The sequence below is a fragment of the Megalops cyprinoides genome, chromosome 17, assembly GCF_013368585.1.
Source record: "Megalops cyprinoides isolate fMegCyp1 chromosome 17, fMegCyp1.pri, whole genome shotgun sequence".
NCBI classification, from domain to species: Eukaryota; Metazoa; Chordata; class Actinopteri; order Elopiformes; family Megalopidae; genus Megalops; species Megalops cyprinoides.
In genome coordinates, this window is record NC_050599.1 from 9,866,353 (window position 1) to 9,889,075 (window position 22,723).

The 22,723-nt window shown below is 43.6% G+C and overlaps 1 protein-coding gene across 5 annotated transcripts in view; it reads right to left on the minus strand.

The window, feature by feature from the left end:
• The window catches only part of LOC118791932 (pleckstrin homology domain-containing family G member 1), a 73,393-nt gene that overhangs the window by 31,430 nt on the left and 19,240 nt on the right, over window positions 1–22,723 (minus strand). Inside the window, exon 1 of one of the 5 annotated variants that reach the window (XM_036549495.1) lies at window positions 11,440–11,512. The exons of 3 other annotated variants lie outside the window; for them this stretch is intronic. Coding sequence is in view for 1 of the 2 variants with exons in the window: in XM_036549493.1 (XP_036405386.1) it covers window positions 5,516–5,525 (10 nt within the window). In the remaining variant the exon portion in view is untranslated. Of the gene's footprint in view, window positions 1–5,515; window positions 5,884–11,439; window positions 11,513–22,723 lie in introns of those variants that run through there. One more of the 5 variants, XM_036549493.1, reaches the window with a different exon arrangement.

Genomic DNA, 22,723 nt, shown 5'->3' on the forward strand with positions numbered 1-22,723 from the left:
TCTGAGCTGGGTGAGCTCTTGTTTGCTCACACCCACCTTGTCTGGAACACACCCACTGAAGCAACAAGAATCACCTCTGGAGGGCACAGCCCATAATACTGGAATAATCAATCAAGTGGAACCCAATTGCTATGGGTGAATGTTAGAAGTGACCAGAAAGGGGGGAGCGTGGGTTATTTAAAAACACAGCTGTTGACCTGCCAGTCTCCCTCCCCGGAATCCTTTTACACATCCAGTCCCTTCGGGCACAATAACTTTTCGCTTCAAAACAGGTGAGATGTTTTGACTGGAAAAACCATGGAACAAAAGTGGGGCATTCTAAGCGCTGAATGCCGGTACCTGTGGAGCATGCAGCTTGGCGTCCATATTTATTTGATCCGTTGAAACCGACACAATGCAACAGAGACCCACAGAAGACAAAACACACAGCACAATTTCCATCTCCTTCAAAAGCTGTGGTGTGGCTTACCAGCTGCAGTTTTGTAGGATGATACGTTCTGACTGACATACAATTTATGCCATAATATGAAGTTTCATGACTACCTTAATGGAAAATGTACTGCTTGTTTATACAATAGATATTTTATGGCAAGAACAAAGCAACCAAACTTTAAAACATGATCTCTGTGACAATATGAAACTGTCACAGAAAAGATAATGCTCAAAGGATGTGCATTAGGCATACTGTACACAGAGCAGAGATTATGATACTGCTTTCAACATAAAAAGAAAACTAAATCTATGGAAAACTGAGGTAATGCTAGATGCTACAATGGAGGGGGTTTACCTTCAGCCTAGATTATGTTAAACCTGATCCCCTTAATGTCTCCTCCTAATGAACATAAGCCTCTATATTTAACTGTTACTAGTGCTGGGATTCTGTGCCGGGTTGAGCATTGTGCTGCTGCCGTTTCACTGAATATAATCAGCTGGTTGCTCCAGCAAGGGCTGGGCATGTAAACCAGGAAAGTTAATGTGATTTGCACATAAAGCGACAGCTAAGCCTGTCTTACTCTCTCGGGGCCAAGTGTAGAATGAAAGCATGAATGGAACTCAGTTCTGGTCTTCCATTAGCCAGGGAGCTTTTGTCAAGACAGTAATTGATCCTCAATAATTTCTCTGGGCTTGAAATCACCTTGATAGACATGTCCCCATAAAGGATATGCCTAAATAATGTATAAATCACAATGAGTTGTTCAAACCCAGTTATTTGTAATTATTTACAATTTTAGTTAATGTATTTGTAATTATGCAGTTATGCTTAAGTTATGTTCACATTCAAAGAATATCAATAAGAAAAAATCTGGAAAATGAACAGTACATGTGTGGAATTTCACACATACCACATGATTAGTTTGTCTCCATTCTCTGCCAAAGACAAAAGATTTAAAGCAGGCAAGAACCTCTTGCTTCGGAGACACATTTTAAATGAATGATTCCCTTGAGAGTTTAGCAAGGTAGCTTAAAAAAGAATGTGCAGCCCCAGTTTCAAAACCACATTTAAAAAACAATTACTGAAAAAACAATCTCACTTATCAAGAGATAAAAAGTGAGTTGTACATAAAATTTTGTTCATTGCCCAGAGATTACTTGAACTACACTACTCAGAATTCCGCTGAAAAGTGAAGGGCCCATCGCAAACAACATAGTTTATGTTTAGTGGACACCATGAAGGTTCTCATTAAAACCTTACCCAACCCAACAAAAGTTACAGGTTAGTTCCTCGCAAGAGAACCAGCTGCTGACAAACAGATCCTAGAGACACCAGCTGCCAGCTCTACAACAGTGCATGAGTCAGCTCTTCACTATAAAATCCTGTAATGCACAATGGTGCACCCACAAACCTGATTTGCAAGTTTCCCCACTGCTTCTGTCCACTCTCTCCCAGTGAATAGGGGCTAGGAGAGAGAGAGAGACAGAGACAGAGAGAGAGAGAGAGGCAGACAAAGAGGGAGAGAGGGAGCAACCCCCTTCTTGAGTGCCACCACTGAGAGACACTCAAGCTAAAACATGACATCATTCAATTCATGGCAGCACAATGGCCCAGGCTGTGGGCAGGATTAACACACACACACACACACACACACACACACACACACACACACACACACAGACACACACACAGTTCACTGAACAGTACCGTGCCACCCCTATTCTCTACTGCGTGCGGCTGCAGGACATCAAACGCTTGAAATCCACACTCTCTGTGCATTTCCCAGACTCTCATGCACCACACTGCAATCGCAACCCGCACTGTCTCAATACTGATCCATCTTCAAAAGAGACACATCCAAACGTACCAAGGACTATTCTATTGCTTAATATACCCAACAGGAAAAGTGTTTGGTTGGGTGAATCATAGCTTGCTAAATCAGCCTTAGAAAGGTACATGGTGTGAGACTGGAACAACCACGCGGCTGAAAAAAATACCTCAGGGCTCTTTTTCAAATGCTTGCTAATTTTATTCCATAATAAAATAATAATTTAAAAACTTTTAACCCATAAAGGGTATAATCACTGTTTAAAAAGTACAAATTAATATTATTGTATATGAGAGGTTCCATGCCTGACCATTAATGTAAAACATAAAACCATAGAGGAATGTGGTTTATACAACCACATTCCTCAAAAAGAATTCAATAAAAGATTTAATCTGTTTCTTGTATGAAGAAAATTCACCACACAGCTGAAAATAACCTTTGGCACAGTGTTGCTGTTTCACTTTTTCATGTATCGCACATTCAGCCCCATAAGTACATGCTCTGAACATAAACACCAATTACTCTGCATCAAGAGAGCAAGAAAAAATGAAAGGATTTTTACTCCTTTTGAAGTAAACCGATAGCGCAGTTGAGTCAGGACTGGGATGCTCAAGTGCTGCGTTGCTTTGAAAGTGCCTGCACTGACGCTGGCAAACAGACCTATCTGTCACCTCCTCCCGTCGCTAATGCTCACATTCCAACTCTCTGTGGTCTCCAACAGAGCTTCCCAGTTTACAGCATTTACACAAAGAAAAGCGATTGAGCGCAATGGGTATTTAGGCTTCTCGAGGGCTGTGTCTACACTTCCTGAATGAGTTTCCAGTCCTGGTACAGAAATGCAGATTGATCCGAGATGGATAGCCTTAAATGACTGAAAGAAGTAATGGCACTGGACTGGGCTACCGCTCCCCCTTACCACTCAAGAGGGTGTCAGAACAGACAGACTTCTCTGTAGCCTTGTTGTATTTCTGTAAGAAGGGGGGGGGGGGCTTTCCTCTTGCTTCTGAGAATGCGCACGGCTCACCCTTTGGAGTTTTCTACATTTCATTGATGGTTTGTTCCACATGACATCCAAAACAATAGCTGATGCCAGTTCCCTCTAAAAGCAGATGAGTGTCAGAATCTGAAACTTTGTTTTGGCACTTTTAAGATTAAAGTCAGATGTTCTTACAAAAAAAGATTCTGATGTCCCAATCAGCAGATTCCACACACACATCAGAGATAGCACTGGGATGTCCAGTCCATTACTACATAATTGCATAATCTGCAGCAGTAATGTCCACAGAGCAAAGACAACCCAACAGAATGACCACCATGAGAAAAGACCTCAACACTTTGCAACATGATAAAAAAAAAATCAGGAGCAGCTTATAGTACGCCAGTGAGTTACGATTGTTGATGCGGTAACAGTCACTATAAATACATCAGATAGGACAAATTGCAAGAATTGAAAACATATAAACTGTGGGAGCAAAGAGAGGAGAGGCCAACGTCATTATTTAAACACCCCCTTCCTTCCTCCCTCCCCCTTTCTCCTCTCTCTCTCTGCACTTCCCTCTCTGTAATTAAACAGTCTCAACCGGGGGCCAAAATTGGACTCTATTTATCTGAAACATCTGAAACTAAACTTGGCTTCCTTCGACTGCTTTGTGTACAATCAAGCTACGCAAACACGGTGCCACTGGCGCTTCCACAGAAAATCTCATACGAGCAAAAGTCTGCATCTGAAATAAACCCTCCTTTGTTTTAACCCTGAGATAACAGGGTTAAAAGAAACATGAGCAATCTTGTTAATTTGTGTAAAAATACTTTCAATCAATAAATACTGCAACACACAATATTACAATATACTCCCTTAAATGTTATGTCTTGTTGTCACAACAAATAGAACAATTACTAATGATTTTTACTGGCATAGAGATGTGATTTCAATGTAAGTATTAAATACATTAGTGACTCAGTGAGTGAGTCAGTGAGTGATTCAGTGATTGACTCAGTGAGTAAGTGAGTGACATGATCATTTCTAGGATTGGTTCTCCCAGTAGCAACAAAAACTCATTAAACCTTCCTCTTGTCTCCACAGTAACTGCGAAACACTAATTCAAGTCTAAAACTATTTAAACACATTTTTATCAAATAAAAATTCAACTGAAACATATCACCAACAGAAAACAGTGCCTTGCATTCATAAACATGTCTGTTAGACTCATTACCAAAAGGGTCAGACCTGGGACTCATCTGCCTACTGCACTTTGCTAACCTCGCCTGTCTAATGGAGGCAGTCTCCTTCTCAACATGCCTGATGAAAGAGTAGATAGAACATGTTCACATTAAGATGTCTGAGTGATTTGCACCTCTGCCTTCTGTAGTATGTTAATGACACAGCGAGCTGGGGCATAAACAGAGGTGGGGGGGGGGGGTGTAAATTAGATGCACTAAAAGGCTGCATGGTTGTGAGGGACCTGTTGGAAAGAGTAGTTCTCCTTCAGAACTGGCAGGGACTCCCTGAGCCTCCTGCAGAAGCCCGCTGCCCCCTGCTTTCACCAGCGTGATTAGATTACACTTCCCCAAGTAGTGCACAGAAACCAAAACCCTTCCCTAAATAGTTCTCTTCTTGCTTACCGGGCTGCGAGACCTCACGACCCGATATGGGAGGCCCTGAGAGATGGAGCGAGGTGAAACCTTTCTGATCAATCCAAATCCCAAAACAAATCAACCCCCCCCCCCCCCCCCCCCCCACACACACACACACACACACACACACACACACACAGCCCCCCATGCCCCCTTTGCATGGAAAAACGGTTCCCAGCTGAGACCTGAGCAGATGTCCCAGAGAAAGACAATGTCCTCGCAGCACTAAACTGTTATTAAGGACCCCCGGGGGCAACAATTTGGGTCACGGGTCTGGGATGGGATGGCATTTCAACATTCACTTGCTAAAGAGCAGTCAGGCAGCATGGACGCTAGGAGCATCTGACAGAGGACAAGAAGAACAAAGTGCACTGAGCAGGTTTCTGCAAACAAAATTCCAGTACGAGTGCAAACGAAATACTTTTACTCTCTTTACAGGTCAGATTCAGATACTAATACTTGACAGTTGTGCCAACGCTTTCCTGTTAGCTCTTCAACCAAAATACTCAGAGCACTTCACAGAATGACTACAGAAAGAAAATAAGTCCAACAAATTTCGACTGGTCTCAAATTAAAACTTTTGAAAGCGTGAAACTTGAAATCATTCGCCGTTCACTTACCAGTTGGCATTGTCCCTCATGAGAAATCAAATGTAAAAAAAGCGAGCTCAAAAGTTTAGCCCCGAAACGGTCACATATCCGAGAGCAGCGGGATTCCTAGCGCACGTCCTCCTTGATCCTGCAGCCGCGATTCCCTGCGACTTCCTCACATTCTGCCCAGCGGTTGCGTTTCCTTCATCACAGGAGAGCAAGCTGCTCTGAGCGGCCAGCGTGTGTGCGCACACACGCAGCTGAGTGCGCGTGCAGACACACACTCGGCACACACAGGAATAATGCCTCCCTCTCTCTCCGTTTGTCTGCTCCCCTCTATCCCTGCCCTTGCAGCTGACACGGCTCTGCTAGAGGGCCCCGCAAAGACACATCCAACCTGTCTGATACTCAGACTGAATATCTCCAGTCTCCTCCCCTTCAGAGCTCCTCACTCTCAGCTAGCTCCACCCTCTTTCCCAGCCTAATTTCAAGTAGCTGGAAGTAAATCTCTCTATCTCTGTCTTTCAGTCTTTCTCTGTGTGTGTGTCTCTCTCCCCCTCTCTTCCTCCCTCCCTCTCTCTATCAACCTCTCTCTCTCTCAAAATATTCAAGATTCGAATGGTACTTTTCTTGGCAAGATTTTACAATGTACAGAAGAAAAGGAAAATGTCTCTCTGCCTCTTCTCCCTTCACACGCGCTGTGGGCTAGCACAGGGGCTTCACTCTCAAACAAAGCAGTGTATTCACGGCTGGACTCGCTGCCCCCCCCCCCCCCCCCGTGCTGATGTGGTAGCCTGTGGCCCCAGTCGGCCAAGCAGGGTGTCTGCTCTGTTAGTCAGCATGTTTGCCCCAGTCAAAACTTACCTCCCCCCCCGACCTCCTGCCCCTACTTCTGTTCCTTTAAAAACAAGGGGGATGGAATGAGCACAGATCAATAACTGAGAATGGGTAAAAACAAAGGAATGCCACCATTCCCATACAAGGATTCACGCTCTGTCCCCGAGAGAGGCAGAAAAATAGCAGTATCCATCTAACACATATGTAAAAGAAAGAAGCATTTCTCAAAGTTATCCTCCAGTATAAAAGCAACTTGACTGAGAAACCTAAACCTTTTGACATCAGCTAAAGGGCATGACAGTATTGGCCAGGAATCAAGTGATGTCACATGAATCCTGAAAATGAAGAAACCAGTATTTCAAATAATTCAGCCTTAATGTCATGAGTAAAATAATAGGCCATTGCCATTGTTCAGGCTAGCTACACTCCAGGGCATACATTCAATCAAAAGGACATGACAGATAGGTGTCACTGCAATTGGTACCACAGCTTGCATGACAAGCAAACTGTGTTTCAGCTTTGTCTCTTTTGCTCTAACCATTTTGAGTAAGAAAGAAGAGAGCTTTTTTTCCTGCAGTCTCCAAATGTTATCCAATTGAGTAGACTGTTGAGATGCCCAAGTCTTCTACTCCACTACACTTTATTCCACTACACTCCACAGTAATTCTGTTATTACCTTTTCTGTGTTATTTTATGCACAAGCTGTGGAATAAAGTAAACTAATCAAATTCAAATGTGACAAATTGCTACCAATCTGGGAAAGAGCTGCTTAGTCATTTTTCAGGAGGTTGTAACCGGGCACAGTCATCGCTTGCAATACTGAGGTCATCCCAGTGATGGTGGGGGGTGGGGGGCGCAAGTGCTCTAACCCCAGCATTGGTCCGTACGCTCACGCTGGACAATGCTGGGTGACACGGTCCGCATCAAAGGCCCGGGTCGGAGCGTTCACCCGTGAAGCTCTCCGCCCAGCGCCGGGACACAGACCCACCAGAAGGGCCTTTCACAAACCAGCCGGGGGAGCACCACGCAGCAGCAGATGTTCTCCGTTCACACGGTCATTGTAAACTGCTTTTACGGACCTCACTCCTGCTCATTACGAGGCCGAAAAGGGGGCGATTCACGCTGACTGCCCCCCCCCACACACGCTCGTGGTGTTTGCTGTGGTGTTCTCTCTGACTGGCCGCTCTAAAACAAACAACCTCCACCTAAGGGATAGTGACCGTGTGTGTGGTTATGTCATACTGGGCTGCCCTGGAACATCTCTTAAGGCTGTGTGGCTGTGCTCCACAGTGCCTGTGTTTTTTGGTTCAGGTGTTAGAACCACAAATCTACCAACTTCTGGTATAAATGGCCTCAGTTATAAATGGCCTCAGTAGGGAAATCTGTACATTGTAGGAATAGGAAAGCATCTGGCATTGTATATATTATGAACATTATATTAAATATGATCTGTGATATTGTTTTTACGCACACTATATGAAAAAATATTGATATCTTATACTAAAAAGATCATCCCCTGATATCACATTCACAGAAAAATGACAGATTATGCACTGTCATTAAATTTGGATTGCTTTCATTCCTATGCTTTATTATTTACCATAAATTTTAAAAAGTGTAATCTGCTGCATGTTTGCCTTCTCTCCTCAACAAACTACAAAAAACAGCCTTTCAGGCTATTAGCCTACAGTATGGTACATATTAAACATACTGTGCAATCTGGTTTGCACATCACTTTTTTTCTTTCTTTTAATCATCCATTCTTTGTCATAGTTGATTTTCAGAAGTGTAGTTTATTTCATTTAGGGAGACTGAGCATTTGTTTTGAAAATGGTTGAATTACTTTCCCCTGACTTCTTCTGGCTTTGAACTGAAATTGAACAAGTTTTATTCAGTGTTTTCAAAGCTGGCAGCTTTTTTTTAAAAAAAAACTAACATGTTGGTTTCTTTAGCCAGGGCACATGGTCCTCAGATGCTTCTGCCTGTGGATTACTAATCAGATCGCTCCATATGGCACTGCAGAGGCCTAACAAAGCAGAGCCGGGCGGGTTCCGACAGCCCACAATGGGCCCATGAGGGAGCGGGGAGGGATGTTGGGGGTGTGGGGGGGGGTTTGGGGGTTGCCAAGATGACCAGGGCTGTAGCACTGCAGTTGCTATAGCAACAGGTCTGCACTAACCCCACAGTGAGAGGGAAGAAGGAAAAAAAAAGCACAAAAGCCCCAGCGTAAATAAACCGGCCATTCCTTCATTCCTCTGCACAGGAAGAGCAAACAGATTTGTTGGGCAGGCCATACACCACACACAGACACAGACAGACACACACAAGCGCACACACACTCTCTCACACACACACGCATGGACATCTTAAAGGCTTTCCATTGCTTTCGTGCACTGTGTCTTGAGGTGGAAGTAACCTTTTACACAGAAGATGGAGCTTCCTGGAACTTTGGCGTGTACACTCACGCGTGACTAAACTGGGCTGGCCGGGGGGGGGGGTTGGGGTGCAGTATGAATTTAGACCTCATTGCTGAAGCCTCAGCATAAATGAACTGGGTCATTCATCCCAAGGAGCTTCTGCATCTGTCCTGGGCCAGGGTGAGCTGATTGTTACTGCAGCCAGTACAGAGGAGTGAACCTCGCTTGTGCTTCAGATGCACCCCAGTTTTCCCAGCTGTGCCTTCCAGATCAAGAGGGGAACCATTTCCATGGGAACCCTGGGCCTGGATGGGGGGGGGGGGGGGGGTCATGGTGACATCCTTTAATACCCATTCAGAGGAGTTATTTACTCAGGTACTGCCCCTACCCAAGATGGATCACCTAGATTAGAGGGCCAATCACGCCTCCCTCAGCCTGAGCTGGACCTCTGTTAATGATTGATTGGGGTTTGTTTCGAGAGCTGGGGGGCTGGCATAGGCTTCATTGAGACCTGTTTGGCTTCTGTTGTTGATGTAGGAGTCTCTCTATTTATTCCTTAAGCGGGAAGCTTAAGTTGGACTGAGAGGGAGAGAGGAGGAAACCTAGTCCTCAGGACATGGCTCACTGTAGGAGACATATTTAGTATCACCAATAATAGATCAACAATTTTTAATAGAGGTCCTTCAACGGGTTAAATTAAGTCTCACTGTAAGAGATGCCAAGAGAGTGTTTGCAATGCATCAAGTTTATACAGTCTTTGACATTTGATGGCAGTAATAAAAAAATAAAAACAAAGTTGGTCTCTGTCAGAAATAAAATCAGGACGATTCCAGCTAAAAATGAAATGGAAATCAAACGCAATTCTCTATTCCACCACCTGGCGGCCTCTATTACGCCAGGCACCTTGCACTGAATCACTCAAGCCGTCCTGCCATTACCACACAGGGTCTTCAAACTCCTGACCAGCTCTCAGTAAGGCCGATCCAACTGCTAGAACAAGCCAAGGAATGTCTGTACCGTGTCTGTGCTCCGGCAGCCAAAATTCCAATACAGCAATTAAATCTTATATAAGAAAAGGAGCCCTTTGACAGCATACAGGATAAGCAGGAACTCAGCCGAAGGGAGAAAAGGGCTTTTCTCCATGGCTAAAAAAAACAACAACAAAAAAAAACAAGACAGCTTTTTAGAAACTTCTTCTTTTCACCCCAAAAATTAAACCCACAGCCGCCACTGTCAGGAGCTGATTTAGGCGCATCAGCTGCTCGAGTTTTCGCATTCATTTTGCAGATGTGGGTCGGCGAAGTTGCCAAAAAAGCTTAAAGAAGTAAACAAGCGAGGCAGCATGAGAGAGGGGAGCGGGGCCGACGGCCACCGGGCAGCGGAGGAAGCTGTGCTTCGATTCAGATTAAAATGCAGGACAACTGGCCAACAGGAAGGAGAGTAAAACGACACCAAGAAACAACCTTCCCCCAGCTACAGAAAAATTTAAAAAAAGGTTACAAAAGCAAAAGTGTGCCGCCCCCACAACTTCATGCATGTTTTATCCCTGTCACTTCATCATTAACTCTAATTATAGCTGGTGTAAAGTCTCTTTATATTGCCACAAGAAGGTCAAACACAGACAAAATGAAAATGACTGTGAAAACAAATCCTTACAAAAGGTTGGCCCAAAGTTCAAACAATCTTAAAAGTTTTAATGTCAGCTTAATGCAACCTCCCTTTTTCATAGCCTTCAGTCCACATCATAAGAAAGCGTTCAGGCTCTACCCGTAATTTGTAGTGCTGCGCAGAACACAGAGAAGTTGCATCACAAGGCTTTTCACATAACGGTTTGACAATAAACTGACCGTTCACACAGCTGCCTCTTAAAGCTCGCAGATAAAAGGCCGAATAGCAGAATAAAGGAGACATTACCCATAAATCACTGCCAAGTTTGGAACACTGTTTCCCCTTTCCCATGTCTTCTTCTAGCCTTCACCACCAAACTCTCAAATGTGAACTACTGGGGGGGAAAAAAACAGTCTTTCCATTTCTATCAAAATATGCAACACAAAACAACAATTCAAAACAACGCCAAACCTAGTTATTATTTTAAATTACCCAGAGGACCCCTTTCTTTCCCCTACGATGGTAGTACTCAGCACCTGTGTTCTGTACTATATTTTTAATAGATTTCTGAACACTGCTACTGAAGCACTGACACCAACCCACAACACTGAGAGGGATGCATACATTTAGAGAAGTAAGAGTAATTTTTTTTTTTTATCTCATGCACTATATAGCAGAATCAATGAAACAGACCTTTACACTGCCTGTATATGTAGTAATGCGATTACACAGAGCAACTTCTCAAACAGTCCACTGTGGCATTAAGAAATAACAGGCTAGCATCTAATTATATATTGGTGGAGGGTTGCCATTAACTTTACACCAAATTGGAACTTTCAACAACATAATTTGAGGACAGGGCAATTGAGCATAGCTGCAGTACTACAATTACAGCAAGTTCAGAAAATGCAGACCTCAGGGAGCCGCAACAAACTGAAACCCCAGTTCCACTTATTCTGAAGCACAATCGATTAAGACAAGACTGAGATGCGGCACTCACAAACATTCCTCTCAGACATCTGACTTCCAGGACTTCGCCGCTCTTCAGCTCTGAGTTACAGTAAGACACATCAGCATGAATAAAACCCTCACCTTTAAGACTGTATTCTCTCCCGACGCAGCGCCCGTAGTCTGTTCGGACTGGCGATTCGAGACAATTTCCTCTGAAAGTTTAACTCCATCTCAGGGCAGAACTTGGGAGCCTCTTTTCTTCCCCCCCTCACCACTGCTGCTCTAATTGCGGTGTGACTTTTTCCTTCGGTGGCTAGCGGAGTTGACGGGCGAGGAGGTCCACACCTCTCTATGAGATCAGAGCGGAGGGGCAGGGTGAGCGAGGGAGAGAGAGCGGCAGTGTCCCGCTCTGCACATCCTCTCTAATTACTGGTGCAGGAGCTGTCGTCGTCGTCGTCGTCGGGACGGCGGAGCAGCGGATCCAGGTCCGGACGCGCGGGGACGGCCGCGCACTTCTTTTGCTGGTAGCGGAGCTGGAAGGAGGCCAGCGCTGCAGGCGGCACAAATGATATCGCAGTGGCTGGGGGTATGGGCTGGGGTGGGGGGGTGGGGTATTGCATTCACCACACACACTCACTGAGCTCTGTCGCGTCTCCCTCTGTGCTAGAGCTACGACACTCGATTTAAGATGATCTGATTTCTAACTCTGCAGTCAGATGCAGGGAAAGAGAGGCCAAGGACATGCCACTGCTGCCCTAACACACATTAACTGGGTCATGTATTTCATGCATCTCAGCAAACGTTGCGAACATTATTATGACTATCAGTGCCATATTTCATCAGCTCACTTCCTGTTGGATTTGCATGAGATGTGGCCATGCCCAACTAATTCTCACTAAGTGGGCGGCAGTGTAGCATAGTGGTAAGGAACAGGACTCAACCAAAAGGTTGCTAGTTTGATTGCCTCAGTAAATATCTGGCTGTATAAATAGATAATGTAAAAAAAATTGTAACCTATGCAAGTCGCTCTAGAGAAGAGCGTCTGCTAAATTCCAGTAATGTAATAATGTAATGTAAGTGGACACAGATCATGCCTGTGTGTATATCTGAAATGCTGATCTTCCCCAAAATGCACAAATAATGCAAAGACAAATCAATACACCACAGACAACACTTCCCCATCCAGTCGGCACCATGTGAGAACTTTGCATTGCGCTGTGTACAGATCACTACAAAGACAAAACCAGGACAAATAAGAACAATACTTTGTGTAAGCGGTGACACAATAATGACATCAGTTGCTGACTAACACTGAGTAACACCAACACCTTTCTTTTTTTATCACTGCACTTTGAGTAAATCGAATTACAGATCAGCCACTGATTTCATTTGTGTCAGAGGTCACTGTATGCAAATTCTGCACCCATCTGAAACTGTAATCCGGAAGTGATCACTGTGTGCAAGAATGGTCATTGTGCGCAATCTACTTGAATTGTTCTGGATCCTACAAGTCATTACAGCAGGGTCTGCTGGAAAAGGCTAACAGGAAAGTCCCTAGTTTGAGCCAACAGCAATTCCTGACTAACTCTTCCTGGAATTGAACATTTCATACCGCCATGTCAAAAAAGGGCAGCAGTTTCGTTTTAGGAAACGCGAAACCAATTCGGTTACACTTGCTTGACTATATGGCCTGGAATGCAGTAATCAAATCACAGAACTGGGTCAGCGTATGGGACCTGCCTATTGTTTTACACTTGAATTTGGTCTGGTTTAGGCCACAGGTTGTTATTTAAGCCTGTGCTCATAAGCTGAAGAATACTGAATACCCAGGTACTCAGAGGAGTTTCTATTTAAGTTAAAGTATTGCATGTGACACAGTATCTGTGCACTGCTGATATAGAGGAGGTTCCTGATATATAGTGCATTAGGTCATATGGACGACATTCTGTGCTGTATTATGTATGTGTGTTTTAATTCTCCTTTTCCACCATAGCGTTTGAACCAGGCTGTCTCACTTGGTTCAGGTTTCGATTGTTTTTCCATTATCGTATATTTTTTTTTTTTGGCCATGCATACCAGTATCAGCTCAGCCCACTAGACTTATGGGTACTGGCCTACTTTCAAGAGAGCTGTGGGAATAGTCGGAGACTGTAACAACCTTGCTGTCTCTGTCGACCCTGCTGCTAAAAACTGAGGACACAAATGCAGAAGCGAAAGAGAATGAGGCGCCATTTCTGATCACAGCAATCGATAGCAGAAAGAAGTAACATGGGGGTTAAACTGTTCTGGAAAAACTTCAGTCTTGGACTGCAGACAACGCCCAGGCTATCATCTCCATCTGGGCAGACACCAGAATTAAGTGTGAAGTAAAGTGTCACACCTATGGTTTCCAGTAATGCAATGGAGAAGGAATCAGGCTGTACTGGGTCAGCCAGGTTTAGTTCTACTTCATGTTAACCTGGTTTCAGCTTTATAATAGGAAAGGGTATAACTGTAGAGGGACTGCATCATGACTTCTAGTCTCCTTGTAGACTGCGGGACAGGAGGGGATGTATCATTACAAAAATACAGGACATTTGTTACCCTTAAGACCATGAGCTTTGGATACTTCAAGCTAGCACACCCCTGTTTAAGAGCAACATCGTGAAGTTATAGATAGGGAACTGGATTCAGGAGCAGAGGGTTTCAGGACTGAATCTCGGGCAGGGCACTGCTGTTGTACCTTCCAGTAAAGCACTTATGTATTGAGTAACCACCCAAACTGCACTGGATTAGGGTGTCAGCTATGTAAATAAATTATGTTAGCAGTACAGAGGTTCTGCACTTTCACCATGAACGTATTTTTCAGAAGCATCAACGCAGTAGGGTGATCGAAACGGTTCCATGTTGGAAGGAAGAGCGCTGAGTCCTCCCATGTGAGTGACAACGCCCTGCAGATAAGCTGCATGAATCACCGCACGTTCAGATCCACTCACATGAAATGACATAAGCCACATAAATATCGATGAACGGAGCTCCGCAGCTCGCGAGGTCCAGAAAGGAAACGCATCACTTCCTGGGCCGGATGTTTGGAGATAAGGAGGCAGAGGGAGCGTGACATCAACCACTTCTCCTTTGAGTCACTGGTTTATCTACTCCACTGTTCCTTCTACAAAGCTTAAATTAACAAGTCATTACTTGTGTTCATTATTATTTCTTTCTCTTAATGCCTTAGATTAAGAAATTAATACAGTTCAACAGGGCCCCCGGTTACTTAACGGGAAACAATGGAGTCCCTTTTCTGAAATATCACAGACCCATGGAGCTCCTGTATTATTACCACCATTACTAGTATGATTACAGCATTATTATTGTTATTATGATTATAATTTGTTATCATTTTCTCAGCAAGCACATTTACCCATGGCGATTTACTCCTGCCATATTATCCATGTATACAGCCAGATTTTTAGAGCAGCGATTCAGGTTAATTGCTTTCCTTCGGGGAACTACAGCAATGCACCAGTTTGCGTCTAGATGCTCAGCTCTGGTGTGTAATGTGATTGTAGCTGGGTAATGACTGTCACACAGAGAGGGAGGAGCTATTTGTTCTGACAGTGACCTCCACCAAATGACCCTCCAGCTGGTCAACCAGAGGTGTGAACAGCAACTCCCACCCAAACTTCCTACCCAGTGGCTAAAAAATGAGTAGATTCTTGTAGCTTTGGGTAGAGTATGGGTATTTTCAGGGTGGTGAGTACGTATGTTCAAGATGAAGAACCACAGACACGTTGTATTTTAGAAAAAAAAAAGGTCAATGGCATTAGATGTGACTGAATAAGTCGTTTTAAGTGAATTAACTACATGCTTCGAATACTTGTAGGAGTGTAATGACTGTTTCACAGGAAAGGAGGGGCTATTTGTTCTGACAGTGACCTCCGTGAAATGACCCTCCAGCTGGTCAACCAGAGGTGTGAACAGCAGCCCCCTCCCAAACCTCCCACCCAGGAGCTGCAAGAAGAGTAGAGTAGATCCTTCCCTTCCGTGTGAAATACTGTTTACTGCCATTAACTCTACGATGGGGAAACAAATTAACAGCTTAGCAAACAAAAAGGGAGGAAACCAAAAGTTCCTCGCAAGAAAATACAAAGCTTGTAAACATTTTCTTTCTTCTTTATGTCAGTTATGTTAGCACCAGCAGTTCTTTTCTTTCACAGGCAGAAAAGAAGATGCCTCTTTTGAGCTGACATAAATATAGCTTGTGTGTGTAAGTGAAACCATGTGTTTGGTATTTCACAGAAATACAGCAGTCCTCGTATGGCTGTGAAAGAGAGAGCCCGGCATGGCATTTTCCTGCTCTCGGAAGCAGCCCTTCTTCTGTAGTCCTCAGATTAAGCACTTTGCACATTTGACTAGACAGGCAGCATTTATGCACGACTCAAAGATGAAAGCGGCGTCCCAAAACTTTTTTTTTTTTTCTGGGCAGTTTAAAGGTGGGGGGGGGGGGGGGGGGGGGGGTAAAATAGTTCCCTTGACCTATCAAGCATATTTCTCTCAAATTAATTTAAGGCAGGAGGTTTCCCATGCACAATTCAGGGCCTTACTTCTCGGTTCCAAGTCTTCAGGGAACCGACAATGTCACATTCAACAAAGGACCTTTGAAAGCCTTCCAGAACAAATAAGAGCTATTATTTACAATACCAAAAAGAAACGAGCTCTCCTCTGTGCGCCCGCCCGAGTCACTGGCCAGAGCGGTCTCGGAGGGAAAGAGAGTCCCTGCACTGCTCAACGGTCTCATATATTAACCGTCAGATTTTTCAAAACTATGTTGGTACTGAACAAACAAGCCAGAACGGTGGGAATTGCACAGGGACCATCGCCCATCTAAACCGAAGAGATATTTGTAGCCATTGAGGTATTCTGTGAATCTGGTTATTGTACAACATGACAGTACAAAAGCCCTCTACTTAGCAACCCCCCCCCCCCCCACCCCAACCCTGACTAGAGCAGCCTTGTGATTTTTGGGAACTAATTACCATTCCCTTACAGTACGAAACACACCAGGGAACACGGGACCCACGGTTACTTCCGGAATCTGCCTAGAGTGTGCACCAGGGGAGCAAAATAAAATAGACATTCCAGGGTAAATAAACAGGTTTAGGATCCCTACTTCACACTGCATAATTCAAAATATGAGTGTGGTCCTCACATCCACCTTCTTCCTGGCTGACTTAGTGGTTGAAGGTTATTTGCTGGCAGCCAGCTTCAAGATTCACTGTGTAGAATGAGGGGGGATGGCTCAAAACTATGGCTCTCCAGGACACATTCAGATGGCAGTCAGGGCAGAATTTCTGAGCTGACCATTTGGTCACTAAAAGCCTCCAGAGTCTGTACTGGCCTTAAATATCTCTAACTGTACATCCAAGAGACTTTAGCAAGAACCGTAAATGAATAGAGCAGCAGCTACTTTCAGCCAAACTACCTCACTGCTTTGGCTGGATGACCAAACCCCAAACATGAGGGCACATGCCTGTTTAATAAGAGGTTATCTCAGCAGACACTCAAGCCACTCTTTAAGTTCCACTTTTAGACTTTTACACGGTTTCTTAATAAGGTACAGATGTTCGCAACCAGATCCCCTAAAACGTTATGTTGCGGACCATGTCTTTCCATAGTCATTCCTCAAAAGCTTCATCCATAGTTACTTCTGACTGATTTCAATTTCCCACACAAGCCTGCTCTAAAAACTACTCATAACATCCTTCAGTAGTGCTGAAAAGTGCATGGCATTTCTGTGCCAATTTCCAGTAAAAAATGCAACAAACATGCCTTCCACTAGTTAACAGATTGCACTCTGGCCTTAAAAATAAACTACGCATGTTTTAACTGTATTTGTACATGTACATGTTTTAACTGTAATTTTCAGACTCTTTCAAAAGTTCTCCTGAGGCATTATTTGAATTTTTCAGCAGCTGTTTTCTTTGCTCACATTTTTTCCTCTTATCTGTACATGTTTTGTTTTGCATTCCATGGACAAATACATGACATATTTTTCTCAGTAAATGACTTGTAAGTGAATTGACCTGGATATAAATTGCATATAGCAAGCTAAAGAGTATGATTGGTGTACAAAACAGCCAAAATCATCAACCCATGACTTCTGGTTGCAAGAGATCAATAATATACAGAAAACAAAAGGCATCAAAGTCTGCATGATGGCCACAAGGATTTGGAAGTTATGTGCTGCTGTAGTGTAGCACCAAAAGAGAGAACGACATCTTTAGAATTTCTCCAAATGAGCCCCATAAGTGAAACTTTTCCTAAGAGTAATTATGACACCAATGAACATAATGCAAAATACAATTTAGAAAGCTGCCTTGAAGAACACCAAATAAAATCTAACGAGATCCGACAATCATTTAATAGGATCAGGCCACTGCACGTTCCTTAACGGAGTGTGACAAGAGCTCTCAGGATTCATCACGTCAAATGCCATTGGTTACTAGCCCTAGGGGGTTCATCTTACACACCCCGCCCTCACCCCAGAGTTAACCTCTGTTGCCGGGCTCCTGGAGGGAAGAGTAGCCAAGGACCTTTGCCAATTTGTTTCTCACACCCTGCACTTCCCTCAAGCAAGGGCTTCAATGAACACAAAGCATGATAACTGCACAAGAGATGGGGCCCATTAAATTACACCAAGGTGACATGAGAATTAATTCTGTAGGAAGGGCACATTCACTGTGACTGTAAGCCAGATAAATACAGGGCTCCTTCCATTATCTCTGAGAGAATGCGCATCTCAGTTGTAAGGCTAGTGATCTTCAGAGAGCAAAGAGATGCAATACTGAAATAGGAGTATGTCTATCTCTCTCTCTTCCCTCTCAAGGACTTTTGAAACACTTAAGGGATTCAGCATCTAGGAAGCGGTGCAGTGGCTCTACAATGGCACTGTATAACATTGATTCTACAGCTATCATGTAGCTATGAAAAAAAGTTCTGATGCACATACTCTCTGCAAAGTCATTAACAGAGACAAACTTTGACCGCAAAACAATAATCCTTTGCACTGAGACAGAGGCAGAGGTGGTCTTGAATTAAGTCCTTTACCTTGTCCTAGAATCAAGTTTTCTGCTCCATCTTCTCGGTTTTACAACATCGCCCATTTATTAAGTTTCCGAGGGAAGAAGCTGAACTGTGTCGCTAATATAGGGCAGTTCCGACTTCAATGACAACACCCAGTGATTTCAGACCACCCCTGGTCCCCAAGGTGCCGTTAGGGAGCTCCAGAACTAGGACGTGCTCACCACAAAAATATAGCAAGAAGGAAATCAGGAAGGCTGCTTATTGAGAACAGCATTCTGGGTCAAAATAAGGCTGCAATATGGACATCAAAACACAATGAGACCCGCATCCAATCAGTAAATCCAATCAGATGACCTACTCTTTTGTCCTTCTTATCTGATTTTACTCTAGTCCTCAGTCAATCACCATTCTCCTTAGCTCCAATCTATACCGCTCTTTGAACTATGCTACATCAGCCAGATGAGAGGTATTGATTCAAGGTGTCAACACAATGGTATACGAGCTTCTAAGAGGATATGATTCTGGGCCTCATTAATTATTCAATTCTCCAGCGGAGCCATTATCTGTGGCATCAGCCAGTTCCCTAGAACGACAGTCTGCAGACAGAAACTTACAGGAAATTCCCAGCCTCTTACAGCACCGTGATTTATCAGATAATAACTGTCCAGAAGATGGGGGATATTTGTAGTGGTGGCTGGCAATAGCCGTAATTAGGGCTCATTAAACAAGGGAATTTTCAGTCACCGCAGTGTTTGCAAGGCACAGGCTATTTTCAGCAGCAAACAGAGGTTAGGAAACAGAAGGAAACGACACAGGGGATGAGGGCAGCGTTTCTTTCAGGGCTGACGACAGTTCCATCCACGCACCTATTTGCGCAGTTGTTATTTTCACCTAAACTTTTCTTTTTCGGCAAAGATAGAACACCCAGTATTATTAGACAAACATGAAGGCACAAGCCATGGCCTAGTTCCGCCTGCCTGCCTCTGGCAGCAGTCAGTCTCTACTGGATTCTCCAGCTCTAAGGTGGCCTGAAAAAGACTGTCTTTATTTTTAGCCCTGTGCCCTCAGATGGCTATCGCCAGGATATGGTTCTTAGACCTGAATTCTTACAGACCCTCAGCTGGACTTTAACACCAATCATAATACTTCACTTAGTAAATCACACAGGACTTGGACATACGAGTAGGATTTCTGAGACTGCCATCCACATTTTTAAGATACTGTGAAATACCACTATTGAAATTAGGCTGTAAAGGGCACAGACAGTAAGTCTCAGTTAGCAGCTGCTTACCAAACAATTATCACGTAATCACATATGTATAACTGGAGTTTGAAATTAATTTGATTTTGCTTAAGGGAAAAGAAAAGGCACATTTAGAAATTCTTTTGGAGCAAGTCAATGAATAATGAGATGAGAAGTTTTCTGTTGAACATACCAAGCATGCACTGGGTCAATGGCTCTTGGGAAGGCTATTTATGGATTTCAATGAATGATGCATCTCTTTACCAGTCTGTCTTATACAAATAATATAGGTACTGTTTAACAGTGTTCTCTGAGAATACACGTGAGCTATACATATATGAGCTTTATTTGTCAACAGAAATATTGTGACTAGGTCAGGGTAGGATAAATGCTGTTACTTCTATGGCCAGTCCCTTTTACTATGTGTTTACAAGGTATACAGCCCAACTGTTAATAAGCTACTGACTTCATTGTTATCTCACTCACATGGAAACGTACTTCCTCCTTCATGCCTGTGTACAAACAAACGTGAAGCACTGCAGTCGAAAAACAAGTTTGGTGCGTTTACTGGTTAGAGCCTCGGGGGCCAATTTTATCAACAAAGGAAAGAAAAAAAAAAAACACCAGCTTTGCAAGAAAAAAGTACACCTCTGGGTTCTGTTTAACCATTTGTTCCAGCTGTCAGTGAGGCTTATCTGAAAGTGAAGTCTGAACACTTAAGTCATGCTCACTGCCAGCATTTTGAAGGTTACATTTCCATTAAAAAACGATTATCTGTTCTTTGAACACAACGAGTCCATCCCAAAGCCTCTAAATGGTGTTACAAGCCCTGACTTGTAGAAGGTCAGTGTTCCTTTCTCTACAAAAGATCACCAGATTTAATTGTCTTTTTGCCCTCATTCAAACAGCAGATGAATTGTCTACAGCACTCACCTGAAAATGAAAATTTGTCACGTTTCTTTTTTAAGGACATAGATATATTCGTTTTGTCACTTCATGTCTTACATTACTTGTTTTCAGACTTTCACAGCAGAAGTTGCATCGTTGTAGATAAAGAGATCCTTAAAGAACAGAATAGATGCCACTGGTGCTTGTTAGTTCTTAAAATGCACTGTGGTTTTTTTTAACTTATCAACAAGAAATTAATTATCACTGGTGATCTCAGACTAATCCAATTTGAATGTCCAAGAACTAAAATAGTTCTGAAAGTAGCAACAAATAACTGTGTAACTAAGCAGCCATCATAGCAGCCCCATTATAACATACGCTGACAAAAGTAAGAAAGAGATTACATGTCACACATACTGAAATCATTGCTCAAGGACAAACCTGTGTGACTAACACAGCACATTTTTGTTAATGACTTTACAGTTCTGACTGGTCCGTGAGCAGTGTCCTACCATACGGGACCAACTGTGACAATCTGGCCTGCTCTCTGGGTAGGAATTCCACAGTCAGACACACATGGAGCTATTTATAAGTCACTTCCTTTTATTTACACAGCGTATTGTTCAGATCACATCTGCTGTAATCTGGAAACACAATGGCCAGGGGAACGGCAAGAAGTGGCCTGGCGTTCATAAATATTCCATTGTTTCAAAACGGTATGGGGAACCCCAGGGTCGGGGCTGTTGACGGCACCTGTTTCACGCACGCGGTTTGGCCACAGGCAAACATGTAATGTCATCGCACCTACGGATGGATCTACTCCACATGGGTGTGGACTCTGGGAGCCAAGTGACCCGTGAGGTGTGAATAACTTCAGCACAACTTCATGTGCCCCCTCCAGGGGGAAAGAACACAAAAGTTCATGGGTTTCCATCAACGAGAGTAAATATATCTTGCCCACAGAGTAAAAAAAGAGAACCAACACCTGTTGATCCCTGTGCTGCTTATCAGTGTCCACACATCTGAGATACATCCTACAGCAACAGCCTGAGCTACTGGGATTCTTTCCTTTCATCTAAACCTCCATAAAGTTACATCAGAGAGCTTAAAGTAGTCACGAGAGAGTCCAGCGTCATGAACCCTATAATGGGCATGGCTATCTAGCAGTTTTGATCACTGACTCATTTGAACCAATCAAAAGGCTATGCTCTTTATAGCAGAACACTAAGATTGGCTAAAATCAGTGAGCCATTGGAAGCACATAATAGCTCCACCCATTTATGGTTTCATGGAGCCTCATTCTTCTATCATCAGCTCAAACTGAAAAACAAACCAAATTCTTCCTGACCACAAAACTTTGTTTTGTTCCCTTTTCTCTTTCTCTGCTTTATTCAACATAACATATTCCAGCATGACCTCATTGTCAGTTTAATCTCTTAAAAGCCTCCTCCATGCCGGTCATTACCGGCAGTAGTCATGCACACTAAATACATCGCAGGAAAGGGGGGGGGTGATTAAACAGTGCAACTCTTGCGCATTTCAGCACAGCTCTGTTGCAGACTCCTGCTGCTTCTTCAATTCTGGGAGAAACCATCCCAGTGAGCCTTTCCCCACCTCTGGGACCCCTCTCATTTCCTCTGTGGGGAGGATTGCTCAAACGGGCCCAGGGTTCAGAGCAGTAAACAAGATGATTATCTGTTTCAGCCCGGATCAGAAGGGCCACAGGGAGGGGGCAGCTACACTTTTTTTGATCACTTCAGGTTAAATGAACCCTAACCAAAGTACCAACTACACTGGACCTCAAACAGCCCTGCACATCCAGAAAACAAAAACAACAAAAATTGCACCGACAGTAGACAGTAGGTATTTCTAGAGGCACCCGATTGGTTGCAACTGTTGCTGTGTGCCCTGCGTTCTCCATACAGGAAGTGGTTGTTTGTCCATACCACAAACAGCATTTATTTCTGTAACCTTTACTCAATGAGAGCTCATCTAAACCAGAAATGTGCTAAACTATCTAAACTACTGCAGGAAAAGTGTTTCGGTCTGTCTTGTGTAGTTTAAGATAAACACAAGGAATTATCTGGCTTTGTAAGTAATGTAAAACAGCCTTTATCGGCTTATGAAAGAATTCAAATCATTTGATTTTCCATGAACAATGGCAACGGTATGATAAACAGCACAGTGCAGCTTAAAGATATTTTTCTCAGTGCCAAAAACTTAAAATTCACT